General features: G+C 46.2%; 1 protein-coding gene across 7 annotated transcripts; it reads right to left on the minus strand.

The window, feature by feature from the left end:
- Nucleotides 1-3,381: 3,381 nt before the first annotated feature.
- Nucleotides 3,382-26,723, minus strand: ppip5k1b (diphosphoinositol pentakisphosphate kinase 1b). 7 transcript variants are annotated; one of them, XM_037451658.2, is made up of 31 exons: nt 26,420-26,723; nt 22,722-23,164; nt 21,813-22,008; nt 21,320-21,410; nt 20,636-20,721; nt 20,306-20,460; nt 20,018-20,119; nt 19,764-19,925; nt 19,525-19,646; nt 19,013-19,114; nt 18,725-18,811; nt 18,328-18,403; nt 17,983-18,092; nt 17,666-17,689; nt 16,555-16,640; nt 16,095-16,220; nt 14,921-15,042; nt 14,516-14,698; nt 14,083-14,224; nt 13,722-13,945; nt 13,427-13,554; nt 13,217-13,331; nt 12,854-12,961; nt 12,641-12,757; nt 12,255-12,395; nt 11,964-12,072; nt 9,798-9,944; nt 8,351-8,413; nt 6,076-6,213; nt 5,772-5,885; nt 3,382-5,295 (listed from the first exon to the last, which is right to left on the minus strand). In XM_037451658.2, the coding sequence occupies exons 2-31, from the start codon at nt 22,785-22,787 to the stop codon at nt 5,192-5,194; spliced, it is 3,546 nt and encodes a 1,181-aa protein (XP_037307555.2). In that variant the 5' UTR covers nt 22,788-23,164; nt 26,420-26,723; the 3' UTR covers nt 3,382-5,191. The 7 variants fall into 7 exon arrangements, with proteins under 7 accessions (XP_037307555.2, XP_062418907.1, XP_062418909.1 ...); XM_062562923.1 differs by having other exon boundaries at nt 11,946-12,072; XM_062562925.1 differs by lacking the exon at nt 17,666-17,689 and having other exon boundaries at nt 26,420-26,722.

Genomic DNA, 26,723 nt, shown 5'->3' on the forward strand with positions numbered 1-26,723 from the left:
TTGGTTCAGTTCAGTTTTATCGCCGTAAACGCATCGAAGTTACGACGCCGTTTGATCCCGATATGGTGTCACCTGTCCATCTAATCTCTCTGCATGTATTTAATTTAGTTATAACCCTGAATGTACTTGTTTAACATGGAAATATTAAAAATAAAAGGCAATGTTGTTTTAAAGAGGTATATTTGAAGAAAAAAAAGAACAAAAAAAACAAATAAGCTAATTGTCTTAACTGGTACTGAACTGAGCTTCAGTGGTGTAACACTGGGCTGCGCTTTTATCGTTTCCCTGTTAACAGAGACGCTGTATTGGTAGTTATGTTTGATTCCCTCCCTTTTCTTTTGCATCGTATTAATCTTAGTTACGATTTCTTCCTCAGCGCAATATTCAATATCGCTCTGTCTCTATAAATCTAACTGGTAAAACTAGAACTACTGCAGATTCATTGTAAAAGGGAACAGCCTGGTGATCATCTATTAAAGTACAATAAATATAAAAGTGTGTCGTGTGTTTTGTTTGTCTCTCTATCTACAAGACAAATGTTTTATCAAGAGTATTAAAAAAAAGTTGTTTAAATGCACACAATTTACGGTTTGTTTAAAGCTATAAATAAATGAGGTATAAACTTGATGCAGAATCAAGACATAAAGAAACGACACAGAAAACCCAACATGTTATCTTTTTTTGTATATTATCTAGGGCCGGAACTCGATTAAAAATATTAATCTAATTAATTAGAGGCTTTGTAATTAATTAATCGAAATTAATCGCATTTTAATTGCATAAATATTTGACCTGAGAACAGTGAGAAGTAATTTTATTCACATGGATTTATATTTTTGTTCAAACAATTCCAGCAGACAAATGTGTTGTGTTGTGGATTCCAGCCTGAGAATCTATGAGAATTGAGGTTGGATTCAAAAGCATCAACAGGTGTGTGGAGGAACAGTGCAGGGAGATAGCAGGAAGACTGAAGTGTGGAGGATCCTCAGTTCAAACCTGCTCTCTCAGAAGGAGGGTTTGGTTGCAGTCATGGCTTCAAACTGTAAACTTTGAAACAGTTTTGAGGTTTAGTAAACAATCCCAAGGTCTAATATGAAAAACAAACACAATGAGGCATGTGCTTGAATAGCACAAGGGAACAACTGAAGGGCTGCAGGCTCCAACCGGCTGTCTGAGGTTGTGGGTTCATGCCCACTTCATGCAGACATCACTTCTGCTTTGAAAGAGTTTTGAGTTTTGAGTAGCAGTCTCAAGGTTAAATACGAGAAACAAAAATGTAATTTGTGCATGGTGAGGTAGTGCAGCACAAGAGCTGAGGAGCTACTGTCCTTACCCTGTAGGTTGTGGGTTTGAGCCTTTGGCTTTACTTCAGGTTTGAGTAGCAATTCCAAGGTTAAATACAACAAACAAAGGGTTGGTTAGTGTGTGGTGAAGTAGCACAGCGGAAGAGCTGCTGACATAAGCCCCTGCACTGCACTTGAAGGTTGTGGGTTCAAGCCCAGATGTGGAAATAGCATTTAAAACAGTTTTAAAGTTTAACTCACATGCTCAAGGTTAAATAGGAGAATCAAAGTTGCCAAAATGTGACCAGGACTGGTAGTGTAGGGGTGAGTGCAGGGTGCCAAAAGCCTCTGTGCGCACCGCCAGTGGGTTCAAATCCCACCCGCCAAGTCTTGAGCGCACTACCGCGGAGGTAGTAGTGGGGGCATTGTCCCCACTGGTTGTTTCAGAGAAGTGAACCCTAGGGGTTATGCAGAAACACAAGGCGCGTTCACTTGGTTATGATGGCATTGTCAAGAATGATGAAGAATGATGATGAAGTAACTAAATTTGATGTTAATTGCTTTGCTTTTAGAACTTATTAGCCATGCTACGTAGCCTATAGGGTTCCTCCTTTTTGACGGGAGAGAAGGCCGGATGAGTCAGTAAAGATGAGCAGATGTGTCTCATTCAGTGGTCACACTGACATGAAACTTATTACAGCCTCTGAGGGCATTTTTCAAGACAATCACGTTTGTCTACTTCAGGGCATCCTTAAATTTTGTTAAATCGTTTTACGATTGAAGCTTGTACAAAACCAGGCTTTCACATCATCTATATCTCATGATAAATGTTACATTTCGGTTACTTTGGTTTCACCTGTAACCCCCTCCCCCCCCCGGATCCTAATCTACCTTCGCGTCTCTTCTCTTTCTAAAAGAGAAGCAGAAATCCTTTGCAGCGAGCTAGTGGGGTGACTGAGGCTTTGCTGCCACGTGGCCCTCCCTCCAGTTACCATGGCGATGCTTTCGACTTTGAACCGGGGGTTATTGGGGGGGGGCTAGTGTAGGCGGGCACCCGGGGGTCTGACTGGACACCTCCCGGCCCTCCTGTCGGGTTTGGGATGGAGACTCGACGGTTCTCTCCTCGGCGCAACCAGCCATTAGTCTGGTCCCGTCCTCCCACTTCTTAGAACCCACATCCAGCTTTACGGTTTAATCATCTGGGTAAGAGCGGCGGGGGGGGGGAGGGGGGCACGGTGACGTCCTGCAGTGGAAAATAACAGTCGGACGTGTTACGTGAACCTAGGTTTGAAGATCTTTTTTTCCACCTCTTAACCATCGTCCCTCAATAGACAAAAACTGGAGGGGAGCCGAGCACATCTGTACAGATAAAATGCTCAAACCAACGCCATTACTTCTGCTTCTTCATAATCTCCTCAGGAGAGAAAACCTTCAAGCCCACTTAGTGTCACTTTCTGGTGAAATATTTACATATTTCTGGAGTACAACTTGTTATGAGGTAAACAATGGTAGTGAACACCGTGAATGAGGGAAGCGTGAGATAGTGTGTGTTTGTGTGTGTGTGTGTGTTTGTGTGTGTGTGTGTTTGTGTGTGTGTGACCTCACACGAGACGTGGGAAATGATCATTTGTGTGTTTAAGTGTGTGTGTGTGTGTGTGAGAACGCAGGAAATAAAAGAGAACAAACATTCCGAATGACATCATCTTCTGGCCTCCGGTGAGTCTGCGGTCTTTTTGTCTCCCTCCCGCCGCCACCCGGCTTCGCTCAGGAGGACTCATTTACATCTGGGGGTGTCACCATGGCAACGCATTGGAGCAATAGGAGGTGTGAGTCATCACTATTCTTAAAAGCCGTTTGGCGAGTGGCACACACAGAGAGAGAGAGAGAGAGAGAGAAGCTCAGAAGGAAAAAGAGGATAAGGAAAGGAAACAAGGAGAGGAACAGTGAAGGACAAGGAGATGACAGGAAAGGAGAAGTGACTAAGAACTTGAGACACACACACACACACACACACACACACACACACACACACACACAAAAATGAATCTCAAGAGAATGACAGAAATATTTTTATTTTACACATTAAACCTCCACTTTGTTCCCCCCCCTTTGGTTGACATTAAACTGCACATTGAATACTGACATTAATACACAACTGAAATGACCTAAATCAAGCAACCGAAAGTATTTACTCCTTTTGAGGTTTAAAACTAGAACTCATTGTTCCACAAGAGATATTTCCAGGTTTTGGGCGTCACTTTCATTTCTATTGTAAGCAGATTGAAATGAGCGCTTTGGTGCCACTGTATGAATGTAATGCCACAATCACAGAGCTTTACTGTAATACGAGGGCGTCTTTTCATGGCAGTTTAACTGTTTATTTGGTCTTCAAAGTAAATTCTGCAATTTATTTAATTGATTTAAAAAGTAATTGAAGTGAAACGGTCCCAAGTTCAGTGAGATTTTGATAAAGGAAATGTGTATTTCACCATGTGTCCACCTGAGAATCATTGACGCACTCAGTAGTTTCCATTATGTACAATCATCATTTACTTAAGTGGTTTTCTCCTTTAACTCAAACATGAAACTACAGCAAAGATTTAATCAAAATATCTTTGATTTGTCAACACCCTCGAATTTAAACGTAACTAAAAATACAGCCCCCTAAAATGAATTTAAAATGCACATTTACAGACACATTTCAATTCCACAGCAGATGACAGTTGAAAAAAATAAAACTACAGTTTGCTGAAGCTGGCTCGAGTTTTACACGATACAAACACCTGCATTTAAAAAATAGAGATTTTATTATTTTGGTTGCACGGGGGGCTAAACATCTGGTTTACAGATGTGTACATTGAACGCAAAGCGTGGGGAGCGACCCCCGATGATTGCATGATTCTCGTCTTTGCATATTTCAGGAGCAAGTTGTGCTGCGTCAGCTTCTTTGTTCAAAACCATTGGGTTCACCTGGGCGACGCCCCTTATTGACTGAGCGGCAGCATTTCGATTTGGTCATTTGGTTCTTTTTTTTTTTTACCTGCCCAGTAATTCTCTTGTCTAAAGTCTCTTCAAACTTTCCCCCCCACAGAAAACTGTTGAGTTAATTATTTGTATTCACATCACAATGAAGTTCTTTAAATTGTAATGTCTAGTTGCTAGTTAGCTTAGCATAAAGAAAACGGAGAAAACTCCATCCTGGCTTAAAATCTACTTTTAACACCATCAAAGCTCAATAGTTAACATTTGATATCTAGTAATATTATTTGTTGTTGTTGACAAAGCCAGGCTACGTGTTTCCCTTTGTTTGCAGTCTTTGTGCTAAGCTAACCTGCTGCTGCCTCTCGCTTCATATTTGACGGACGGTCGATCTTCTCCTCTCAACTTCCTCCAACTAAAGCTCCAAAAAGGAAGCTTGAACTTTCAGCCTGCAGCGAGTCAAACATGATCACATGATTCTGAATTGCTCTTGAACGAAGAACAGCTGGTTGAGCTTCAGGGCGGGCTGTGATTGGCCGGCTACATCGCGACAACATTTATGTTTCAGATGCAGATGAAGAACGGTCGACTCTTTTCAGCCGTATGCGGCGACCGCGTTGAGCAGCTGGTGTCTGAGATATTTGGCAAATATTTGTAAGAAAAAAAAGAAAAAAAAACATGTCGAGTGAGGGTTTGAGGCGATGAGACGTTTGAGGGTCCAGCCGAGTGATGACACGCCTTTTTCTTTTTAACACTTTACCCCAGAATCTCCATCTCCTCCAGTGTCTTTGTACTGCTTTGTGTGTGTGTGAATGTGAGGAAGAAGAAGAAGGAGAAGGGAGAGGCAGATGCACCGAGGCCCTCCGGTCGCGTCTTAAAACCCCAGAAGTCCATGTTTTTTTGTTTGTTTTTGTTTTTGGACAGATGGTCTACTCACTGAAGCTCAAGTTCATGCCGGAGCTCTCTGTGATGGGGGAGGAGGGCCCCGCGCTGGATACGGCACTGGAGGGGACGCTGGAGGGGACACTGCCATCTTAAAAAAAAAAAATGAGAAGGGGATTTAGTTAAAAGCACTTAAAAGCACTAACAGGTCCCTAAAAACATGAAATCCATACATTTCTGAACGAACTCAATCAATCCATTACGGAAGTATTAATCCTGAGTGAAGTGATGATGAAAAACAGCCTCTGTGACTCGGCACATGGCACGTGGCGGTCCTGCATGCACCTCCTGCCTCGTTTACAGCTCGCCTGACAGTTCCACGGCTCGTTTACTAAATTACAGCCATAAGAATGTGCATATTAAATAACAGGAACTTGGTACATTCTACCCATTTCAGATCAAGCGCCTACTCGGACAAACTGGAAATTACATTTAAGGATGGTGCAGAAAACACGGGAACCCTGAGAGGTCAATAAGAACAGAAGGAGGAGTGGTTTGAGTGCAGACGTCTACCAGAGCAGAGGAGATGAAAGTGGGCCTGCGTGACCGCATTAAAAACACACTCACGCCACAGAGGCTGGCTCGGCGGGCGCAGGGACGTTTCCGAGCCGGAGGAGGACAGCGGCTGCTGAGGACTGTAGAGAGACGTCTGGCTCTGAGAGTCAAACAGGCCGGAGAGCGCTGAAGGAAAAAAAAACACACCACACACACACGATTACTTGATGTCAGCTGACTCAGGGCGACTCTACGCCGCCATCGTTCAGTCACCTAGACGGAGGGAAATTAGGTATTAAACCGTCAATCAGCTGGATTGTGATCATGTGACTGAGCTCAAAGCGACCCCCCCCCCCCCGCCCAGCAGCAGACCCACCTTTCATGGTCTTGGCGTGGGCCTCGCTGCTGCTCTCGCACACCTTGCTGAGGAACTCGTCCACCTGCTTCAGGGAGAGCGAGTTGTGCAGCGTCTCCAGCGGGTAGATGGAGGGCACCATGGAGCAGCCCTCGAAGCCTGCGGACACAGAGACACAGCGGGTCGTACCACTTCTCCATCCGACGGGGGGGCGGGGGGGGATCTCTGCGGATGCTGCTCGGTCCTCTCGCCGCCCGTTGGTGTTTGTTAACGAGCCACACGCAGTTTGTTTAGTGCTGCTTTTAATGGCGCGTTAGAACACGCGTGTGCACAAACTTAAATTATGTTTGAATGTTAATTTCAACTTCAGCCTCCAGAAGATCCCACATTCTTTGATGTGGGATCGAAAAGACAAACTCTGTTAAACAATCAGCAGCATTTGGAGACAAAGGCGCTTCGTTTAGTGAGTAAAGGCTTCAGGAAAATGACAGCGCCCAAACGTCGGTGGTTTCTTTAGCTCAGCGAACCTCCGGCTTCATCTTCCTGAAGTTAGATTTCCAGCAATCCAGACCGCACAACAAGCACCAACCGGCATCCTTGACCTCCGCCACAAAGACAAAGACAGAGGGGAAGGACGCTGAAGGACGCTGAAGCAGCACATCCGTTGATGAGAGCATGCCGGTCTGAACAGTGTCATACGACCACAGGTCCTCAGAATCGCCCCCGGGTCCGACATGAACGACTGAACTGCAGTCAGCTTAAGGGACGGGAAACAATCGAGGCCTTGTGGGTTGGGGGGGCAGCACAGGAGACTTTTCCGCCAATGATAATTCTCACATTCAAGTTCTTAGCTCTTAATGTGTCCCATGTGTCCATTTATGTGCAGAACATGACACCAGAAATCTGTCTTTTCTCTACCTTTCGCATCTCCAGATTTCATTTCTTTGTGGAGCTGCTTTGGCCAGTTCACCGCAACACAAAGAAAAGCCCGATGCAGCAGAGACGCCGGCATCCTTTCATCAATCACCCAACGGTCCCCTCGGTGGACGTTGGCCGAAGCCGCTTGGTTCGTTAATCCAGGGAAAGAACGCTTGCTCAGCTCAAAGTGATGCTACGAAGCCTCAGGAGGAGGTGTTCGGTGGATAAAGACGTGTATTGCATGTTCATAAGTTACGGCTGGCTACATTTATCCTCCTGTCCAATATTCAGTGACTTGATGTACCAGACAGTTAAATAGAATCCCTGCGAAGATGCAGCTTCTGGTGATATTAAATTGCTTCTATTTCGCATCAGCGGGGACAACAGTAGAACTTACCAAGCCAAGAACTGGTTTAAATGAATAACATCAGACATTCTACATATTCCTTCCTCACAGGTCGGGATATCAGCTGCACAAACGTCCACTAACAGTCTGGGTTCAAGGTCTCCTTAGGCCTCCAATCTAAGTCATGTTCCCTCCTAACCTCACAAACCACAGATGTGCACCTGGAGCCAAAGCCCCCGAGGGTCCAACACACGTCCTTTTACAACCATATGCAATAATGAAGAAGCTAATAGCAAAGAGTTATGTGTGCTTGACAGATTCATTTATTATTTAAATCAATAATTCTAAATCAGAAATTCTCCAGGCAGGAGTTGCTGGTCGAGAAGCAGCAACTTGATCCATAAAAATAGATGAAACTGCAAAGAACTGAGTGCAATGGCGAAACATGTCTCCTGATTCAACTCCTCACCTTGCTGCAGACTCCAGAGTCGGTGCATCGCGACATCACCGAGTGGAAACATTTCTGACGACACCAATCACTGATGCCCTCAGAGGTACATTTCCTTCATCATTATTAAATCGACCAAGCTAAAGAAAATTAACAGAATAAATGATTTGAAATGAACAAAAAAAAAAAAGAGGTGCAGGTTGTTACGATGTGTGCACAGATTATCCACATGTGGAAGTACGTCTGAGGCGGGACGTTTATTCTTCACACATCCATCCTGTTGAGCGGCAGGATCGGAGAGGCGAAGGAAAGGGGTGCAGAGCAGGTGGGGTTAGAGGTGAGGGCCGAAAACAACAAAACACCGAGGGGGGTGCGTGAGTGAAACAGAAACTCTTTCAAATTTAAATTGGTTTTTCAAATCTTAAGAGACGTTTAATGTAATTAACGCAGCCAAACGTCAAACCCCCCAAAAAATTAGAAAACACAGGAAATGTTTTCCCACAAAAAAAAAAAAAATTAAAAAGAGGGTCATGCAAGATAACAGAAAAACTGTCGAAAATAAACTTGAATAAAAGCAGACATACCATTGGTCGGATGCCTGGCAAACGACACAGAAAATCTCTTTACTGGCGGCAGAGAGAACAGCTCTGAGGAGATAAGAAAGGTAACTGGTGTTACTGGGGCTGCTGGTACCAGTGTCTGCCTCTCTACCAGGGGTTTACATGAGAGAGGGGGAGACAGGAGGCGAGGGGGAGAGCCCGTCGATTCATCGATATATCGCTCTGCCGTCGGGCGGCGTGCGTGAGAACGTGGGTCGTCTCTGAAGAAGCAGAAAGAGGAGGACGGCGGAGAGGCTGCCGATCTGAAGGTCATTCGACCTCCTTGTGCTTCCTCTCCTTACCTAGTTCTACTTTGCTTTCCTGCAGACAGTTCGATAACAAACTCGCTTTCGTGACTGTAGGGTGCAGACGGCAGCGCGTTAGCTTAGCATAAAGGCTGTACGCGGGGGGGGGGGGGACAAATGTCTAGCCTGGCTGTTTCCGAAAAAACTGCTGTAACCTTAAATGGGGATAAGAGCAATGCTATAAATGATGATGTAACAAACATCCACTTTTATATTCACATTGCATTTTAACTCCATGTGAAATGGCCCATTAGAAACATGATGAACATCTCCCCTAAAAGTAAGAATATGCTGTGTCCCCCCCCCCCCTGCAAAGCATGATGTAAGAGTGGTGAGAGCGCCCCTCCTTGCAGTCAGAGTGACACCTGGTGGATAAACTGAACGGATAAAAAACTGCCTGCTTGCACTCACCATTACGACCATGAGACTGGTGCAAAGGGCTGAGGAGGGAGCACGTGATTGGTGGATTTAAAAGGTGATTATTGGCTGCTGGGTATATATCTGTTCCAAGTAGCAGTGTTTCTTAACGCAAGGATTACTGTAAAATGCCATCAATGAAAAAAAAAAAAAAAAAAGTCCCAGCTCACGGACACAAAAGCTGCAGATTATGAAATGAAATTCCCAGCGAGAGCATGTGACACGCACTGCAGAGCGACGTGCACGGAGAGAGAGAGTGAACATTTCAACATTCAAACCCGAGCAGGCGGCGAGAGGACGCGCTGATCAGAGCACGCATAGCTGCGGCTCGTCACGCGGCCCCGTGTCGGGTTGCATGCTCGGCATTTTCTGCACCAGACGATCCCTCTGCCCTCGAAATCAGTGCCTCCTCATCATCATCATCATCATCATCATGCACGCTGCAGGACGTGTGATGCAACAGATTGAAATGGGGTTTTGTTTTTGGGAAAGGAAGCAAAAAAGGGGAAGCAGCTTTGATGATGAACGAGAAAATAAATAAATAATATAAGAAACTGATGAGCGGGGGGCAAAAATGTAAGCGTTTCGGATAAAGCGAAAAATGAGAACGAAGACCAAAAGAGAGTTTGGAGACCTTCCAAAAAAAAAAAAAAAAAAAGGCAAAGATGGAAGGAGGCGCCGCGTGGAGGACGGGCGGCGTGTGAACGTACCGAACATGCCAATCGGCAGACTGCCGGGGGACAGGGGTGGTTTTCGGAGGTGGTGGTGGTGGTGCGTGCGGACGTAGTCCCGCAGGTTGGGGGCGCTACAGGACACCCCGAGGGCGGAGGCACTGAAGAGGCCAGAGCAGAGCGACCCTGTGTGAGGAGGAGGAGGAGGGAGGAGGAAGGAGGGGGGTGTGCAGGGTGAGTACTGGAGAATACACACCATGCTATTATTCAGAACACACCGATGCTTTGGGGGAGGGGGGGTGGGGGGGAGGGTCGGTGTTAACACGTCGACATTAAGAATTTAAACCTGTGGGAAAACCCTGAAACTAAACTACGGGTCATTTACATCCTTAACTTCAGATTCGATAAAGGAAAACAGAAAAAAAGATTGTGGATAATCACAAAGTGGCTTTTTGTTCCTCATAATGACATAAACCTAACAAACTACAAGGTTTCCACTACAGTGACCACAGTGTGTGTGTGTGTGTGTGTGTGTGTGTCTCAAGCTGGTCAAGAGAGCAGAAGGGAATTCAGAGCGATGTGCGTTTTGTACACAGAAAGCAGAGTGGAAACGGGATTATTTGTTTTGACCAGAAGGTCGAGCAGACACCTGCTGCTCTCGTCTGTGCAAAGTGCTGCTGATGAACGGGGGGGGGGGGGGGGGGGGGGCGCACACACTCCACGAGTCGGCTGCATTCAGACCTGCGATAATAAAGCACTGAGTGACGGGAGGATTGAGGCATTTTGACTGGTGCGATTCAACTCGTGTGCTGCAGCGGCGTATTTCTTTTGGAAGTCGTCTTTTAACAGGCTTCTTTTCTCTCCACCACTTATCCATCCAGTTTAATTCAGTCTTTTAGGGTCACAGCCGAGCAAGCACAGGAGATAAGCTGCACCGAATAACAAAAGCCGTGTGCGACACTCACGGGTTGGAAATTACCAGTTAAGTGCAACACAGTTTTGCACAAAGCGACTCCGCTCGCTGTTCTCTCAGCCGCGGTTTTATCCACACGTCCAGATTTAGAAGGATTTTGCTGTGCTTGTGCGAGTGTCAGCGCGTCAGCAGTAAGATGACGATGGGCTCGGTCATTGGGGGAGAGGTGAGACCCAGAGGGGACCTTACAAAGACCTCAGAAACAGCAGGTGGAATATTGAAGGCATTTTGACTTTATTAACCGTATGCATCATAATCAGGTTGAAGAAGAACTGGCCAAAAGTTCATTTAATTAAAGTAAGAACGCAGTTTGATTGCAGAGAACGTGGCGTGTCTTACAGCTGGGGAAAAATAGGTAAGGAGACACATGACATCAACACGTATAACCATGTACCTTCTTATATTGAGATATTAATTCCCAAATGGCCTTTTTTTTTGCAATCAAATTATTTTATTACTGGCCGGAAAATGAATGATTAGTTCATTTGTAGGTTTACATTTTTTGAAGTGCTCAATAAAACAGGAGTTCAACATGGCACATGTTTAGTTTTAAAAAGCTTGATTTGTGAGTCCACTGTTCAGGTTAATTATTTTCCATCAAACAACTGCAGAAAATTGAATAAATTGAATAAACTGATATTTATTTTATTGAATGCATTGCTTTCACTTGTTCAGTCAGTATATAAATATGCAATTATGTCAAAAATAAAATTCTAAATGTGAAACATCAGAGAGATAATACATTAATTTAACGATCAGTAGCTCGGGTTGTTTCCTGTCCTCAGAGAGAAGATACCTTCAGAATGTTCTCGGTCACCTACAGGACGCAGCGAGCTATCGGTACCTCTCCCTGCAGACCTCTCGCCTACATGGCCCGGGAGTCCCATCCCGTTGGGCTGCTGCTAAGAGTTAAGCTGGCATGGAAGCGTGTGACCGAGGAAAAGAGGGGGGGATGAGAGAAGGAGTGAGGGAGGGGGGATGAAAAAAGAGTGAGAAAAAAAAACAGAACGAAAAAAAATAACAGGAGAGAGATGGTAGGAGGGAGGGCGATAGGTGGAGTCAGTCAGGGCCGGTGATGAGGAGAATCAGTGATGACAGCTGGAGATTAAATGTGTTGTGAGGTCAGACTCTTGGCATAAAACTCTCTCTCTCTCTCTATATATATATCTTTTACCCCCCCCCCTCCCCCACACAAGTATAGAAAGCACACACACCGGAAATGAGGAGCCCACCTAGGCCACTGGTTGGTTTGATCTCGGGAGACTGGCGCGAGCTGGAGGGGAGGAGTCGGTGGGACGTGCTGCCTTTGGAGGCCTGGGTGGGAGAGGTCTCAGAGAGGACCTGAGTGGGGCCAGACCAGGGGGGGGGGGGTTAAACACGGAGAGGCAACATTTAGGGACCCGACGTCTCTCGTTCCCTCAAACTGAACCACAACACTTCTGATGCAGAACACAAAAAAAGGAAAAGCGCCGGTCTGGTTGTGTCGTTATCGGCAGAGAATCCCACACTACGGGGCCCGGTACCTCCATGGAACCCGTCTTCCGGTTGCGGATCATGGGAGACCGTCGCTGGATGTTGATTGGCTCGGAAAGGGGAAGTGCCTCGTCCCGCTGGTCCTGGGAGAGGTCCTCCAGACTGCCCTGGTTGGGCTTTTTGTCTTGGTTCTGATTGGTCGGATGGAAAGGGAGAAAGAAAAATAAAAAAAAGCTAAGATGTGACGATTGGTATTTCACCCTTTATTCTTCAATAAAGATATTCAAGAATATCAAGTTACTAAAAAGTGTCAAACTAAAGCTAAATCCGTCATCTGATTCCAGATGTTCTGCAGTCTTAGATGATGCAACAACAACATCAACCAAAGATACGTTTGGCTCTTTTTATGTAGATTTGTCAACTAAACAAAATGCACCTCTGAGGACGCCGGCCGGAAGCCAAACCCGAGAGGAACGTTCTCCTCGTCGTCGCACCCTTTGACCCCCGGACTGAAGTGGAGCTCCACGTGGAAGCGCTCCTCCGAGGAAGGGTCCTGCTCACCACACACAGACGTTAAAGGCGTAGAGAAAGATGATGAATGAAACTGCGGGCAAGAATAATCCAAACTGGGGAGGAAAAGTTATCGGACCTTGTTGTTGTCCTCGTACAGCATGATGACTATCTGAGTCATGTAGTTGAGCTCCGTCACAGCACTCAGGTAGTCCATGGCCTGCTTCCACTGCTGGTCCTTCTCTTCCTGGTACACAAACAGAACAAAAGACACATCAAAGACCACATCTGATAACGTGCTGAAAGGAATCATCTCACCACCTCGTACGCAGAAGTACAAAGTCCAAAACCTTTACAATGATCATTAGGGTAATAAAGCTGTATCAATACCATGAGCTGCTATAGGATCCGAATACATGAAGCACAGCTCATTGTTGTCAGTACAAATAATCCCACTATGTTTGCTTTGAAGAAACTCAAATGTGATAAAAGTCAGACGTACATCCAGCAGCCCTCCGTAGCGGAAGACGCTGAGCAGGGAGTGGACGTGGCTCTCGCTGGTGAAGTAGAGACGAGTGCGGACGTGGCGCCCGGGAGACATCACGCCGCGGGAATACCTGAGCACCGGGGGGCAGAAGGGACACAAATCAGTCAGCACGGGCACCGCGAAACACCGAGAAACCGCCTCCTTGTGTCTCTGTGTGCGGCTCACAGCGGGTGCAGCTTGTTGACGGCCTCGTCCTCGTGGGTCCTCTGCAGGTCCAGCTGGATTTTCTTCATCAGAGGAACGCAGTAGGCCTGAGCGATGTCCAGTTTCTCCGCTTTGCTGATGCCATACTCCTGGTGAGGATTACGCGAGAGTCAAGAGGAGGCGGGACTACATCCAGCAGGATGAGCACGGGGTCACAAAACGATGACGTGGAGGCCTTCAAATGGAACCTATGTTACTGAATTATCTCAACGTGTGCACAGCCGAAGCACGCTATCCAGACCAAGGGGGGTTCTACCTGCGGAATGACGATGTCGGCCAGGGCGCGGGACAGGCGGAACAGCTCCAGCGTGTCCTGCAGTCCCACCGAGGCGTTGTGCTGCGAGTCGTATTTGACGCAGTCGTAGATGTCCGGGATCTTGCTGATGTCGTAGCGGCCGTTCTTCATGCGGAAGTCTCTCTCCAGCTTGGACCAGCGCTGCAGCATCAGCTCCAGCGTCTCGCTGTGGTACAGCTGCAGGTCTGAGGGACCGCGGCGCGGGGAGGAAGCCGTTAAAATGTCACATCGTCTCTTTCAACCTTTTCGGATCAAGTCTGTAGACTTAATAAAAGTGAGATTTGTTATAGTCAAGCATCTACGTAGGACACGTTGAGGCTACCTGCAGACTTGGGGTTCTCCAGCCTCTTGCGGATCTGTGAATTGAGACTCTGGATCAGGGCGTACACCTTGTCGCAGGTTTGGACTGGGTCCTGTATGACCTTCATCGAGTTCACCAGCGACGGGCTGTCAGTCGGTGCCAACTACGGCGCGATGGAAACAGAAGGATGGAGCATATCAACGAATATAGTCAGGAAGGTAACCTTTGGCTTCAATAGACATGTTCAAGTATTATTGTTAGCATCCGCCATTCCCATTCTGGGTTCAGTGGTTTCCACAAAGTGCACGTGCAGTTATGGACAATAGACACATGTAGCAATGTTTCACAATTCTTTGAAATTGAACCCGTGCAGCAGAATGCAGCAGCACGTCCAACTGTTTGCTTTCTGGCAGACGTGGCACCAGGCCCCCCTGATTGTTCCGTTGCCACGCACCTTGCGGTAGTCCTCCTCTGTAAACTCCTGGCCCTTCTGCATGATTTCGTGCAGCCTGGCTTTGACCTTCTGCTGGCAGTCGGTCAGCGAGTCGCTGTCGCTGTCCAGCAGCCCGTTCATGTTGGCGCTTTTGACCATCTGAACCAGGATCGGAGTCAACTCCCCTTCCAGGGCCAGCAGACCCTGCAGGGAAAGCAGAGGCTTGAGAATTATTGCGTTTGCACGATGAGAGAAACACACGCGGTGCAGAAGAAGAGTAAACGTGACGTCTTTGAGGGGCAGTCAAGCTGAATCAGAGAATCGTCAACACAAAAATGGATCTGCAGCTTTGTCAAAGTGTAAAACCTTTGAGGTATTAACATAAATAAGTCCATCTCACCAGCCCTTATAAAACGGTATAGTTACCTTGGCGAAAGCAGCCGCGGTCATCTGCACCCTGCCCTCGTCCGAGGCGTAGATCTTCAGGTCGTGGCGGTAAGTGCTGTGCAGGCGCAGGAGGCCGCAGCCTGGAAAGCCGGCATAGTCGCCTGGAAGAACGTACACATGTGTGTGTGTGTGTGTGTGAGAGAGCATGTTCATTTTCATAATTCTTTTTGCATTTTTATTTAAATTTAAACCTAAAAGCTGTGGTTCAAAAGGAATATTTAATTCATAAAATGATTGTTGGTATATTTATTATTAAACAGATTGTGGAATTCTGGAATAAATACAAGAAGAGGTTTTCTGGTCATCTTGTGGATAAATAAATGAAATAAATAAGATAAAAATGAAGGGAAATTGGATAATTACTGGAGCACAGCTCCTCCGGAGAAGAGGTTCAAACACTAGCAAAATATATGTTAATGTTTTGTTAAACCACACTGATCTTTCATGCATTATGCTTTAGGGATATTACACACTTAAGGCTGAGCTTATCCACCTTACAGAAAACACTCAGCGGACCCATGGAGAAACAGTGGGATTATTGGGAGATGATCAGCGGATTCACACAGAAACGCACAGCATTCTCAACGCGGCACAAACGGGACGAGGAGAAAAAAACAAAAAAAAACACGAGGGGGTCCGAGCACGTTAGTGGGCGGGGGCGTCACAAGGCGGGGACCCGCTAAGCCCCCCGGAAGGGCAACCGCTCTCTTACCGAAGTCCACCGGGGACTCGCAGCCGAGGGAGTGGCGGTTACCGGCTGGTAGTTTACACGCAGAAGGGCGAGAAGAGAAGAGTTAAGAGAAGTGGAGGAAGAAGGACCTTGATGCCACTTTGCATTTAACGTTAAAGAGGCATTAAGGAGCAAAGGAGTAAAAGTATTACGTTGGTTTATTTGTTGTTTAATACTATTGGAATCCAAAATATGGACTCTGGCCTACCAGGTCAAAAATAACCCGTCGACTTTGATCTCCGACATGCGGTGTGTGTCAGCTATGCAGCGTTGACATTTCATACAGTGAGCCGAGCTCACGCGCCGTAAATAGACTTTTATGAGCGTGCGTGGGAGGGACGGCATGGCGGGGATTTATCATTTGCCGCCTTGACCCCGGTAATAAAGAAATGACCTTTGCTAAATGTTTTTTTTTTTGTGTACCTTGACCTCCGGGGTACATGCAGCGGAAGGCCCTGCCCAGCTCCTCGGCCTGAACCCGGCCCGCAGGCGTCAGCTCGCCGCCCCACTTCAGCACGAGCAGCAGGGACGGGCCGTCCTTCTTACAGTCTGAAACGCAGCCGCGTTATTCACACACACGCAGCAGCTCACACGCACAACACAACCACGCAATGCGAGTCAGACGGCTCTGGAGAACACGTCGTTCCCTCGTGGGCTGTTTTTGCTTCTTCAGACCCCGGCGAGAGAAAACTTACAAAAAGACACATTTCAGTTTATTCTCACTTTGCATATTTCTCCTACAGTCACTGATTACATAATGCATCAGATGCCTCTTAAATCTTAAAAAAACATAACATCGGTTAGTAATCAGATTCCTATGACCAGTTTACACGTGATCTCTAGCACACAGTGTACCATAAGTACTAATTCTGTGTTTCTGTACCTTCTTCTTCGCTGGAGGCTTTGGGCTGGCCGTTACGCAGGTAGGTCAGCTGGACCTTCCTGTTGATACCTGAGAAGTGGCCGTACCTGGCAAGACGCACACACACACACACACAAAGCACACACACAAAGCACACGCACACACGTTTTGATATGCACAAATACAGACGGACGGCACACAAAGAAACACACAAAAAAGGTTTTTATCCCATCTCAAAGAACTATTTAAACATCACATGTTTGATTCCAACAAAAGAAGATGGAACGAGGGCAAAAACCTTTTCAAATCTGACACACCGATCATCCGCACAACCAAGAACAAGTGTTAGCAAATGTTTTCTGTCACTCAGCAGATACTTTGGATCGATTTAGGACCAGGAAGGGTTATATTGCAAGAAGGTTATTGGATGTTCTGAGATATTCAGAGTTTTCGGTAAAAGAATTAACAGTACAAAGACTACAGTAACGTGTAAAGTATTTATTCATGTTCATAAAATAGAAGTGTGTTGTCCGCTGTTTCTTTGTATGACTTCTGATCTCAGAATATTGTGTGTTTTTGTCTTTCTGATCATTTCGTGGATCTCTTTGAAGGACCAAAATGGAAAATCTGATCTCAATGAAAACCCTTTGACAGGTTGTGGATTCAGAGGATTAACGCATCGTATTATGGGGGTTCAATCACTGCTGACAGGTGTGTGACCAACAAAACATCTTTGTGGATTACTGCTTCATTTAGTGTTAATTCAAGAAGACGTGCATGTCCTGCCTTTTCATGCACACAAAGCAGCACAGCACACACTGATTTACACACAAACACAAAGAGAACCACAGTGAAATCATTGACTGTGTGTCTAGTGTTAATTTATGAATCTATGAATGAATGGACATTAATGGAAATGACAGTCAGGACACAAAACATTAGGAATACCTTTAAAATAAAGAATTTGTTCTGTCTAAACTACCTTCTTCCCGCTTTACACCCGTTCATCTACACGTCTGTGCATGTGAGGACAGGTATCCCTAATATTTTGCACGCGGGGCCTAAATGACTAAGTTAAAAGGAGGGTTTGGGAAGCCTCATCCTTAAAAGTAAGGAGGAACAGGGTGCGTACTGAGTGACATTCAAGCTGGATTCCCTTTTGGAAATAGAGAGAAAGAGAGAGAGGAGGGACGGGTGGGTAGCAGCAAGAGAGAGAGAGAGAGAGAGAGGAGGGAAGAGGAAGCAAAGAGTTAGAGACTCAAGAGGGAGGAAGAGGATCAAGGTCAACACGTGTCTGTTTGTGAGAGGTGGAAAAGATGGCTGAACCCCGAGCGGGAGGGGGGGGGGTGACTGCTAATGAGAGATGGCGGCGACGGGGGGGCGTATGATGGCGACTGAATGCCGTCGTCCTTCTGTTCATTTGGGTCAACGATGCGAGGCGTCACTCACATCTCCAGGACGGTCTTGAGTTGCTCCAGTTTGGATTTCTTCTCCTCGATCTCGCAGTCGTTGTGCTGGCCGAGCTCAGCCAGCAGCAGGCGGGCGATATCCAGCACTTCCTGCCGACAAGAGAGACAGTTATTCAAGAACCGGCTCCTTTCTGCAAAGCCCCGACTGAGTATCGACTGACGGCTTTAAAAGACGATTAGACAGCAAAACAATAACGCTTTATAACAAGTATGAGGGAATATAAACGCCAACGTTCCTGTGTCCTCTGAGACCTTCCATCTTACTTAAGATAAGCGTCATAATACCAAAAATTAAGAGGGACTTTGGGGAAAAAGGAGGACTCACTTGAAGCTGTTTCGGCTTCTTCAGCTTCAGCTTTCCTGACTTGTAGCCTCCGTACTTTTCAAACAACTCAAAGAATCTGTGTAAGACAAAGATTAAGAAGTAGGAATCCATTAAATGAGGGCGACATCTCTCAAGTGGAACGTTTTCACAGGTTGATTCATCCCTGAAAATAAGTAAAGAGAGACATCTTCTTACAGCAGGGCAGAAATGAGTAAAAAAAGATAAACAAAAGACCCCAGCTTGTGAGGACTTTAATATTTGTAGTTCGATGACAGTAGCTACTTATTATTTAATTTTGGCTAAAAAGAAGAACTTTATTTGTTAAGGCCCAATTCTTTCCGGGTGGCAACAGGGTGGGGGGGGTTGTGCATCTTAAGGCTAAAGCCAAGAGACTTACAAAGGATGCCGGACCTCCATTTTCATCTTTTGCTTTGGTGTGCGATCTCCATGGCGGATGATGGCGATGACGCAGCGAAGCTCCATCCTGAATGTGGGAGAAACGACAGGAAAACGCCTTATTTCAACTTTATCCAAGCCTGAAACACACTGCTCACAAAAAGGCTCACTGTGGGTGAGAAGCCACTGAATACTACCAAGTAAGTGGAACGTTTTTATTTTTTATAAATTGCACAGAATTGATGCAATAGGCTGAAGCGCGTCAGGTTTTGAAGACAAAGGCACGTACATGGTTCCTGAGGTCGTCGGGACGATGGGGATGTCTTCGGCTTCCAAGGGGATGGACCAGGGGATGTGGAACTGGGGGGCCAATTCCCTCATCACCATGTTCCTTGGTGGGGCAGAGACAAGAAAATTCACTCATCACTTTGATTTTAATGATTCAAAGTATTTTGATAAAAGCGCTTCAGATGATCAACGCATGTAAACTCTCCCCCCTCTTCCGGTTGCCGTGACGACATCGAAGACAAGCTGCATGCATCCTTCTATCGGTGGGATGCAAGAGCCGTTGCTCCTAGTTACTTTCCTCCGTGAAGGAGAGGTGATAAATCAGAAATAAACTGAGCTGTGAAGCTGACAACGAGTCCTTTGAATGAATTACGACATGACAGCTCCAAGGAGACGTTTACATTGAAGTTACGACATACAAATTCTGCACGTGTCAGACAAGGCTAGAATCACAAAAGGCCAAACTAAAAGAACACAACGATGGGATTTAGAGCGCCCGGTCATGTGCCGTACCCCAGGACCTTGGCGCAGTCGTCGTAGTACTTCATGGAGTTCTTGACGAAGCTGAAGCCGTTGACGTCGCAGACGTAGGAGTGTCCGTTGGCTCGGAGCAGGTCGAACCCGCACACCGTTTGCTAAAAAAAAAAAAAACGCAGCGAAATCTGAGCTGACAACAAAACATTTGCAAAAACGCGACAGTAAAACAAACCAGGAGGCCTGGAGGCCCTCCTCTAGTGGCCACCAAAGGTTACCTTGAAGGCCAGGCAGACCTTGCGGGCCACCAGTTTCTCCATGGCGGTCAGCATGACGGGGTAACGGATCTCCTTCCCCTCGCTGTCCCTCTCCACCTTTCCATCCAAGGCGGGAGATTTCCGGGCTTCCGCGTGGGCGTAGTCCGGACCCACCGTGTACACCTAAGATTTACACACACACACATAGAAAGTCTCTTAAGGAGGCTCAGGGTTTTCACATGGTGGCTGCATGCAGCAGTGAGCGCGCACGGTACCTTCACGTCAGTCCCGTCCGTGGGCATAAACTCCTCGTAGATGTAGGATCCAGTTTTTCGTACATTGGTTTCTGGGGAGTACACACTGCTGCGGCTCCCTATCTACAGCAACGCGGCAGAGGGGAGGGGACAGTAGATGTAAAATATATTTGTGTCATTGATACTTCACTCTACAGTTTGACTGCACCTGCACCGATTAGCCAGGGGGGGTTAAAGAAAGCGAGCCGTCATATCGTCACAACAAAACCGTCCATTGGTGCCTGAGTTTATGGAGCGTCCGCCAATCACCTTTCTGAAGAGCCGCTGGCTGCCCCCCCCCGCGGACGTCGGGTAGTAGATGTAGACGTTGTGGTCCTCCGCGCATACGGGTTTCTCCACAAAGGGTTTGGGGAACACCTCCCCGTTCACCTCCACGTGGTCCTCCGCCTCCACCAGGTTGCACTCTGCACACCAGTAGGCCGTTAAACACACACTAAAACAACAAGGTCAAGAAGGAAAAACGGAGGCTACAAACAAGAGAAAAAAAACATGAATGTACGATCAGATACATTTAATCAATTTACAGTATGCAAATCCATTCAATATCCATTTTCTCCACGAGGAATGAGGAGCAGTTACCTTCAGGCTTGTCGGGGTCTCGGTTCAACACGGCGTAACGAGGCAAGTCAATGCCCTCCTCCTGCAGGATCCGGTACACCTCCCTCCTGATTAGAGACAGAAACACAGGGAAGCCACAGGGAGTTTGTGTGGTTGCCTATGTGGGTTGGGCAGTAAAACAGCAATACGGTATTTCAAAATAGTAATTATGTCATTTTCATTCCTACCGTGTGATGATCAGCGTAAGTGAAGACAGACAGAAAGCGTTTCTATGAGGTTGTGTGCATCAGTTAAGTCTGACTTATTTTCAGCTTATCCGCTAACCACAGCGAGAATTACTTCATTTAACTGCCATTCAAGCTCTTGTTGGGAAACCGCTCGGATGGTGGTGAGAGACAGTATTCTGGTGCAGGCAGCTTGCTTTGGATGTTTTGGAGAACATACTACAGATACTTTTTCTTTACTTTCTACCATGGTTTAAAATCGCCTTAAAAATGAAAAATTAAACAATGCAGATACAGTGATAAAGAACCGCGGAGCAGAGTGTGAAAAAAGGCAAACACAGAGTTTTCTGGGTGAGATTAAAACAAAAAGGTATGTTAGCAGTGTTAACAGTAAACAGGAGGAACACCGGCACAGTGCTTGTTATGTTCCCAGTGTGTGTCTGTGTGTGTCTGTGTGTGTGTGCCCCTCTTTAAACTGCACCTGTCCTGGATGAAATACTGCATGTTGAGGTCGTTGATGAGCAGCGGGTTGCGGAGCTTGGCGTACTCCACAGCTTTGTCCAGCGGGAAACCTGAACAAAGATATTTTTTTTTTTTTACATGGTGGTAAAAAAAAAAAATCACGATTTGAAGATAATAATGAGTACTTTCAACGTGTTGGACCTTCATCGGCTGTTTCTAAATACGCTCTACAATGTTCAGAAACATTCCAGGTCTGCAGGAATCATTAAGGTTTCTCCTCTCTAATAATAACGATGTTCTCAGCGGCCGGCAGACAATCCCAAACACGCCTTTAAAAATAAAATGTAAAATAAAAAAACCTGGCCTGTGATAAACTAAAATACAAAATCGCACAATAACTAATGTGTCATTTTTCTATGTGAAATTGAGATAAAAAGCATCAAGCAAACTGCAGCAAGAAAGTGTGAGTTTAGAGGATCATAAGTGGGTTGAAATGTGTGTGATTCTCTTACCTTTGGAGTGGAAGGAGATGAGGCAGTCGCAGAGGGGCCACTTCTCCACGGGCTCCTCCAGGATCACCTCCTCGGGGAAGATCACCATGTCGATGTAGTCAAACTTACAGAGGCGCTCCAGGATCTCCGTCATGGGCTTGGATTTGGACTTCTTCATCATGGCACAGATGCCCACCATGATCTGACGCTCTGGCGGCTGACGGAGGAGGACGGAGGAGAAGAGCTCAGACGCCATGAAACCACTCGGGGTGACTTTTCAACAAGTAGAGGAGAGGGAAGGAAAAAAATAGAATCCCTCTAGGTTCTGAGGTGTCATGTGACCTGCGACAACTAAACCTAAAAACGACTGTGACATTGGGGATGAATGAATGAAATTGACGTAACTGGCACAAACCTATTGGCTATTGGTAATGGATTTAAGACAATTGTTTGGGTTTGATTAAGATTCTGCTACTTAATGACCTTTACAAATACTAATCATCATCAAACATCCTCATGAAAATGTCCCATTAAATACTTAATGGAGAGGTTTGAACGTCTGCCCGTTAACTGGATGACAGAACGATTGCTTCCACTCAGAGATCACAGTGAGCAGCGATCGCAGCTCTCATGAAGTCATTTTGCAGCTGCCAGAGGCTTTAAAGCTACAACGTGGTTCTCACGCCGGCCTTTGTATATTCTTGTCCACGTTTCCTTTTCCACTCCAAATAAAACCCTCCTCCTTAAAATGCCCAGGCCCATGGAAAACGCCCAAAAATGACCAAAGCTTTGGCTTCCTCTTTCCAATGACTCACCGTTCCATTATTAGGTCCCTGTGAAGGCAATGCATGGCCAGTTGGTGAGAAGTAAGCCTAAACAACGTCTGAGCAAACAAAAGGAGACACATCTGAATGGACGCCCGTCACCTACCGACTCATCGTAACAGTCCTCCATGTCTTCTTCTCGGAACATCTCGCTCTTCATGCCTGCCTCCATTCGGGCCGCGTCCCGCTCGTCATCCCCACAGCCAACCACGAACCCGGAGAACGTCGCCGTCGGCCCGCCTCTATTTGTTCTCTTTCGGCTGGCCCTGCGCAGGGCTCGGACATCACAAACCCCCGCCAAACATGGCCGCCCACCCGCCCCGCTGAGCAGGAGGAAACCCGAGTCCCCCCGTGTTGCACCTGTTGATGAAGAGTCTGCTGTGGTTTGTGAAAACAGCTACGTGCCCCTGTGTATGTGGGGGTGGCGGGGGGGCGGGGGGGGGTGTGTTCTAGATCGTGAATGTTTTCTGTGTCAGGACAGAGGAGACATGGCCAAGTCTGGAGACGCTTCTTCACGCGGGAACTTCAGCCGTCAACATGTCTCTTGGCCTAGGAACAAGACAATTAAAAAAAAAAAAAAGAAATTAATAAAAATATTTCAAGTGGAAAAACTTCAAAAGTTGAGTGGCATGTGGGGGCACACAAAAGAGAAAAAGCTATATTGACTCATGAGGAGCCTGACTGGCTTATTGCAACACGGTTACCTGGAACGCGGTGAAATATTACGACATCAATCACAATTCAGGCCGGAAAGAATTTCTGGTGGGTTGACTGATCAAACACGTGCACATGATGGCAATTAACTCATTTGTCCACGGTGAAAAAGCGTTCTACAGATATTAATAGACAATCACATAAGATAAGCTCTGAATTTCTGTTTTTAAATAAAGGAGAGGATGCTTGAAAATCCTCGAAAAGATGTTTTTTCTTCTTTTTTTTTTTTTAAAAATCAATCTTCTCTTACAATAGAAAGGAGAATGGGCAATAATTTATCCAACAACTTACTCAAACCAACAAGGAAGTGCATCAGTAACATTTAAGAACAACGATAACGTGATCGATCACACGTATGAATTACCCAAACAGAGACAGTTACACAGTGGATTGTTGTTATTACATTTCACTCAGAATTTATACTTTGCCTGTTTTTCAAAAATGAGTACAAATAACTCATTTTATCTCTACCAGCTATTTAGGATCTATATGTAACCTCAGAGGCTATTCAATTTACAACTTTCATTTTTAAGTAAGAGGTAAGAGTGAAAGTGTCCTCTTCTGCCCAAACGTTTGCCTGAAATAAATTCAGGAACAAAACATTTCAAAAGCAGCACCGACTCCACGTACACCTGCTGCTGGTTGTTGTTGTAGCCGGAGTACGAGCCAGACTGTCTATTGTGTGTCCTGTACACTGGAGGTGGCTCCTATTACTGCTGGAACAACTTCTATGGAACAAGATGCTATGGATACAAAATGAGGCAATAAAGTTTTGAACGGCTCAATTTAAAAATCAGAAAGTGGTGCAGAGGAAACGTCCCTCAGAGTCTTCTGTGCAGCACATGAACGGCTTTGGCTATTCTGAAGAGCGTGCACCGTATCGGATCCACTTGAAATGCTTCACCCAGCGGCATTGTGGGAAGAGGAACAAAGACGGCTGCTGTTTGTTGTCACTGTGCTCTGACGAAGAATAACTTGGTTAAGTTTAAAACCTCCTACTGCTGCTGCTGCTTTAATGTAACACAGTTCTAATATTTATTGTGCTGCAAGTAAATACAAAATCACACAAATCTGTTTGTGAAAAAGTACAATGCACTAAAATCCAGAAACATAATAAAGTCTAAGTGACGTGCCAGAACTTATTTAAAGTCTGCTTGCCCCCTCAGTGACCCGAAATAACAGTGTCCCTCGAGGACAGGGGGAGAGGTGGGGGGGGGGCAAAGATAACTCCCCCTCCCCAACAAAGTGGAGGCCCGTCTCACTATCCCCAGCTCAGGGGAAACACCAACAGGAGATAAAGCCAGTTCACTCAGCCTTTTTTTAGGCCAAGGACACGACCTCTAACCTTCCGGAAGGAGGAGCGGACGTTTCGCTCGATGACCAGAATCACGCGGCGTGTTTGACCAAATCCTGCAACATGTAATTCCAGCCAGAGATTAAGACCCGTGACTCAACACAACAACGGTTCGGTTTTGTACGCCTTTAGAATATCTTTCCAGTAATATTGTCCATTTATAAGCAACATTTTACTTTTCTCCTCCAACTCCACATTTTCAAGTTGAAAGGCCTTAAATGCTTTCAAAGGGCTCCTTCAGCAGTGGTACTCTTATTTAGGATTGATAGGATACCTGAATATTTATCTTGATCATGTACATTTTTCCTGGTTGCCAACGTAATGACCCGTTCACAGAGGACACAACAGAGAAGGAAGGCACGCGGAAGACAGAAAAAGAAACCAGACTCAAGTGTCATGTGAAACCACCGAAAATAAAATAAAAGCCTTCAACCCCCCCAGGAAGAAATTAGGAAGCTGATTAAAAACATCCCCAGCTGTCACCTGCAGGCCGGATGAGTCACCTCCATCGTCACCGCGGAGCCGCTGACCAGCAACGCGGCGCCAATAAAGGCTTTTAACCTTTGAGACCGTTGTGTTTATGACCAGAGGGGCAGCAGCATTATCCCCCCCCCCCCCGTTCATTTATGAGAAACACCCCAGATAAGATGGAAAAGGGCACCGGTCAAATCCGGAATCTGACGACTGGGACAAAAAAATATATATCATAATGACGCCTGTGATTTGGGCCTTTGTTGTTATGTAAGTTGTTATCTGAAGCGGCTTCAAGACTGGATCATAAAACAAAACGGTTAATTATTAAATGCAAAGATGTCCTACCATACCAGAGACCTGTGTAAGATGATTCATGGACTCTTAAAGTTGCATAAATTCATCGTGACTTTACTCTCCTGCCTCTGGGCTACCGAGGAAAACCCATGGCCAGGTAAACAGCTTTCTGTGCTGCAACAGGTAGATGAACCGGGACGTTTCCGTCCCACAGCAGAACCCTGAAGCAGGAGACGATGGGACAAAAGTACAAAACGGTACAAAGAAGCTGCAGCGACAAAAAAACGGAATATAGACCGATGAGAAGGGAATGAACAGAGATGAAGAGAAGGGACTGATGTGCAAATATGGAAGGTGACAATGGGAACATAAGATGCTACGTGCACTTCATGAATGAGTGGTTGGATGAAAGCAGGGATCCAATATTCCCTAAAACAAACTTTCCAATGTATAGACTGCATATAGTTTGTTTCTTTGGTAATCTCCTTTTAAGCTTCTCGGCTAAATGACTGAGGGGGTTCTTAGTGTTTTCATTTTTTTTTAAATCGCTGCAATCAGTAAAATGTGCCTTCCGCCAGATTATCACAATTCAGGTCAAATCGAAATTCCTTGACAGATGAATTGACCAAACAGCAAAGATTAGTCGATCGATCCGTTAACAGATCCCTCCGCCTGCCCCTCGTGAGACACAATGAATGAACCGGTTGGAGGCTCGGTAGTAAAGACCCCAGAACCCCTCCGCCCCCCCCCCGGGCTCATGGGGGAGAAATGCGCCACAACCGAACACACATCCCCGCATCGATGCGTCGGACCGCCGTTACGCACTTACTCGGCACCCGCGGTTTATGAAAGCTCGCCGGCTTCTGCCCATTTTCCACGGACGCGACCAACAACCGGAAGCAACAATCAAACTTCCAGCAGTTGCTGCTGCTGAGAATTGTGTAAAAAAAAAAAAAAACGTGACTTACCGGCTTGAAACAAGTGGAAGTCAGTCAGCTGTTCGCGGCCTCGTTTCCTCTGACTGAACCGGGCTGAAAGGAAGCTGCGGCTGAACGCAGTTAGTTCGTAAAGTTGTGAGCTAGCTGCTGGCTAAAGTTCACCCTGCGCCGGTTAGCCGCCGCGAGCTGCTTTCCTTTTCTTCTCCTCTTCTGTTTTTTCACTTAAAGTTTAGCTTTTTTTTCTCTTCCAAAGTCTACTCGTCACCGCCACCTGTCGGCCGCAGGGGTGAACTGCAGCGCGGCGCGCTGTCAGGAGGACCGATGAATGCGGGCA

The sequence above is a fragment of the Pungitius pungitius genome, chromosome 6 (genome assembly GCF_949316345.1).
Source record: "Pungitius pungitius chromosome 6, fPunPun2.1, whole genome shotgun sequence".
Lineage (NCBI taxonomy): Eukaryota > Metazoa > Chordata > Actinopteri > Perciformes > Gasterosteidae > Pungitius > Pungitius pungitius.

What these genes read in the sequence shown, in the direction of transcription:
- ppip5k1b (XM_062562923.1), bottom strand. Translation starts at nt 22,787, where the DNA reads ATGGAGGCAGGCATGAAGAGCGAGATGTTCCGAGAAGAAGACATGGAG. An exon ending in AGCCTCCAGCGAAGAAGAAG is followed by an intron (nt 16,221 to 16,554) that starts GTACAGAAACAC and finishes GCTGCGTTTCAG; the next exon opens with ACTGTAAGAAGGACGGCCCG. An exon ending in CATGTACCCCGGAGGTCAAG is followed by an intron (nt 15,043 to 16,094) that starts GTACACAAAAAA and finishes ACGTTCTTCCAG; the next exon opens with GCGACTATGCCGGCTTTCCA.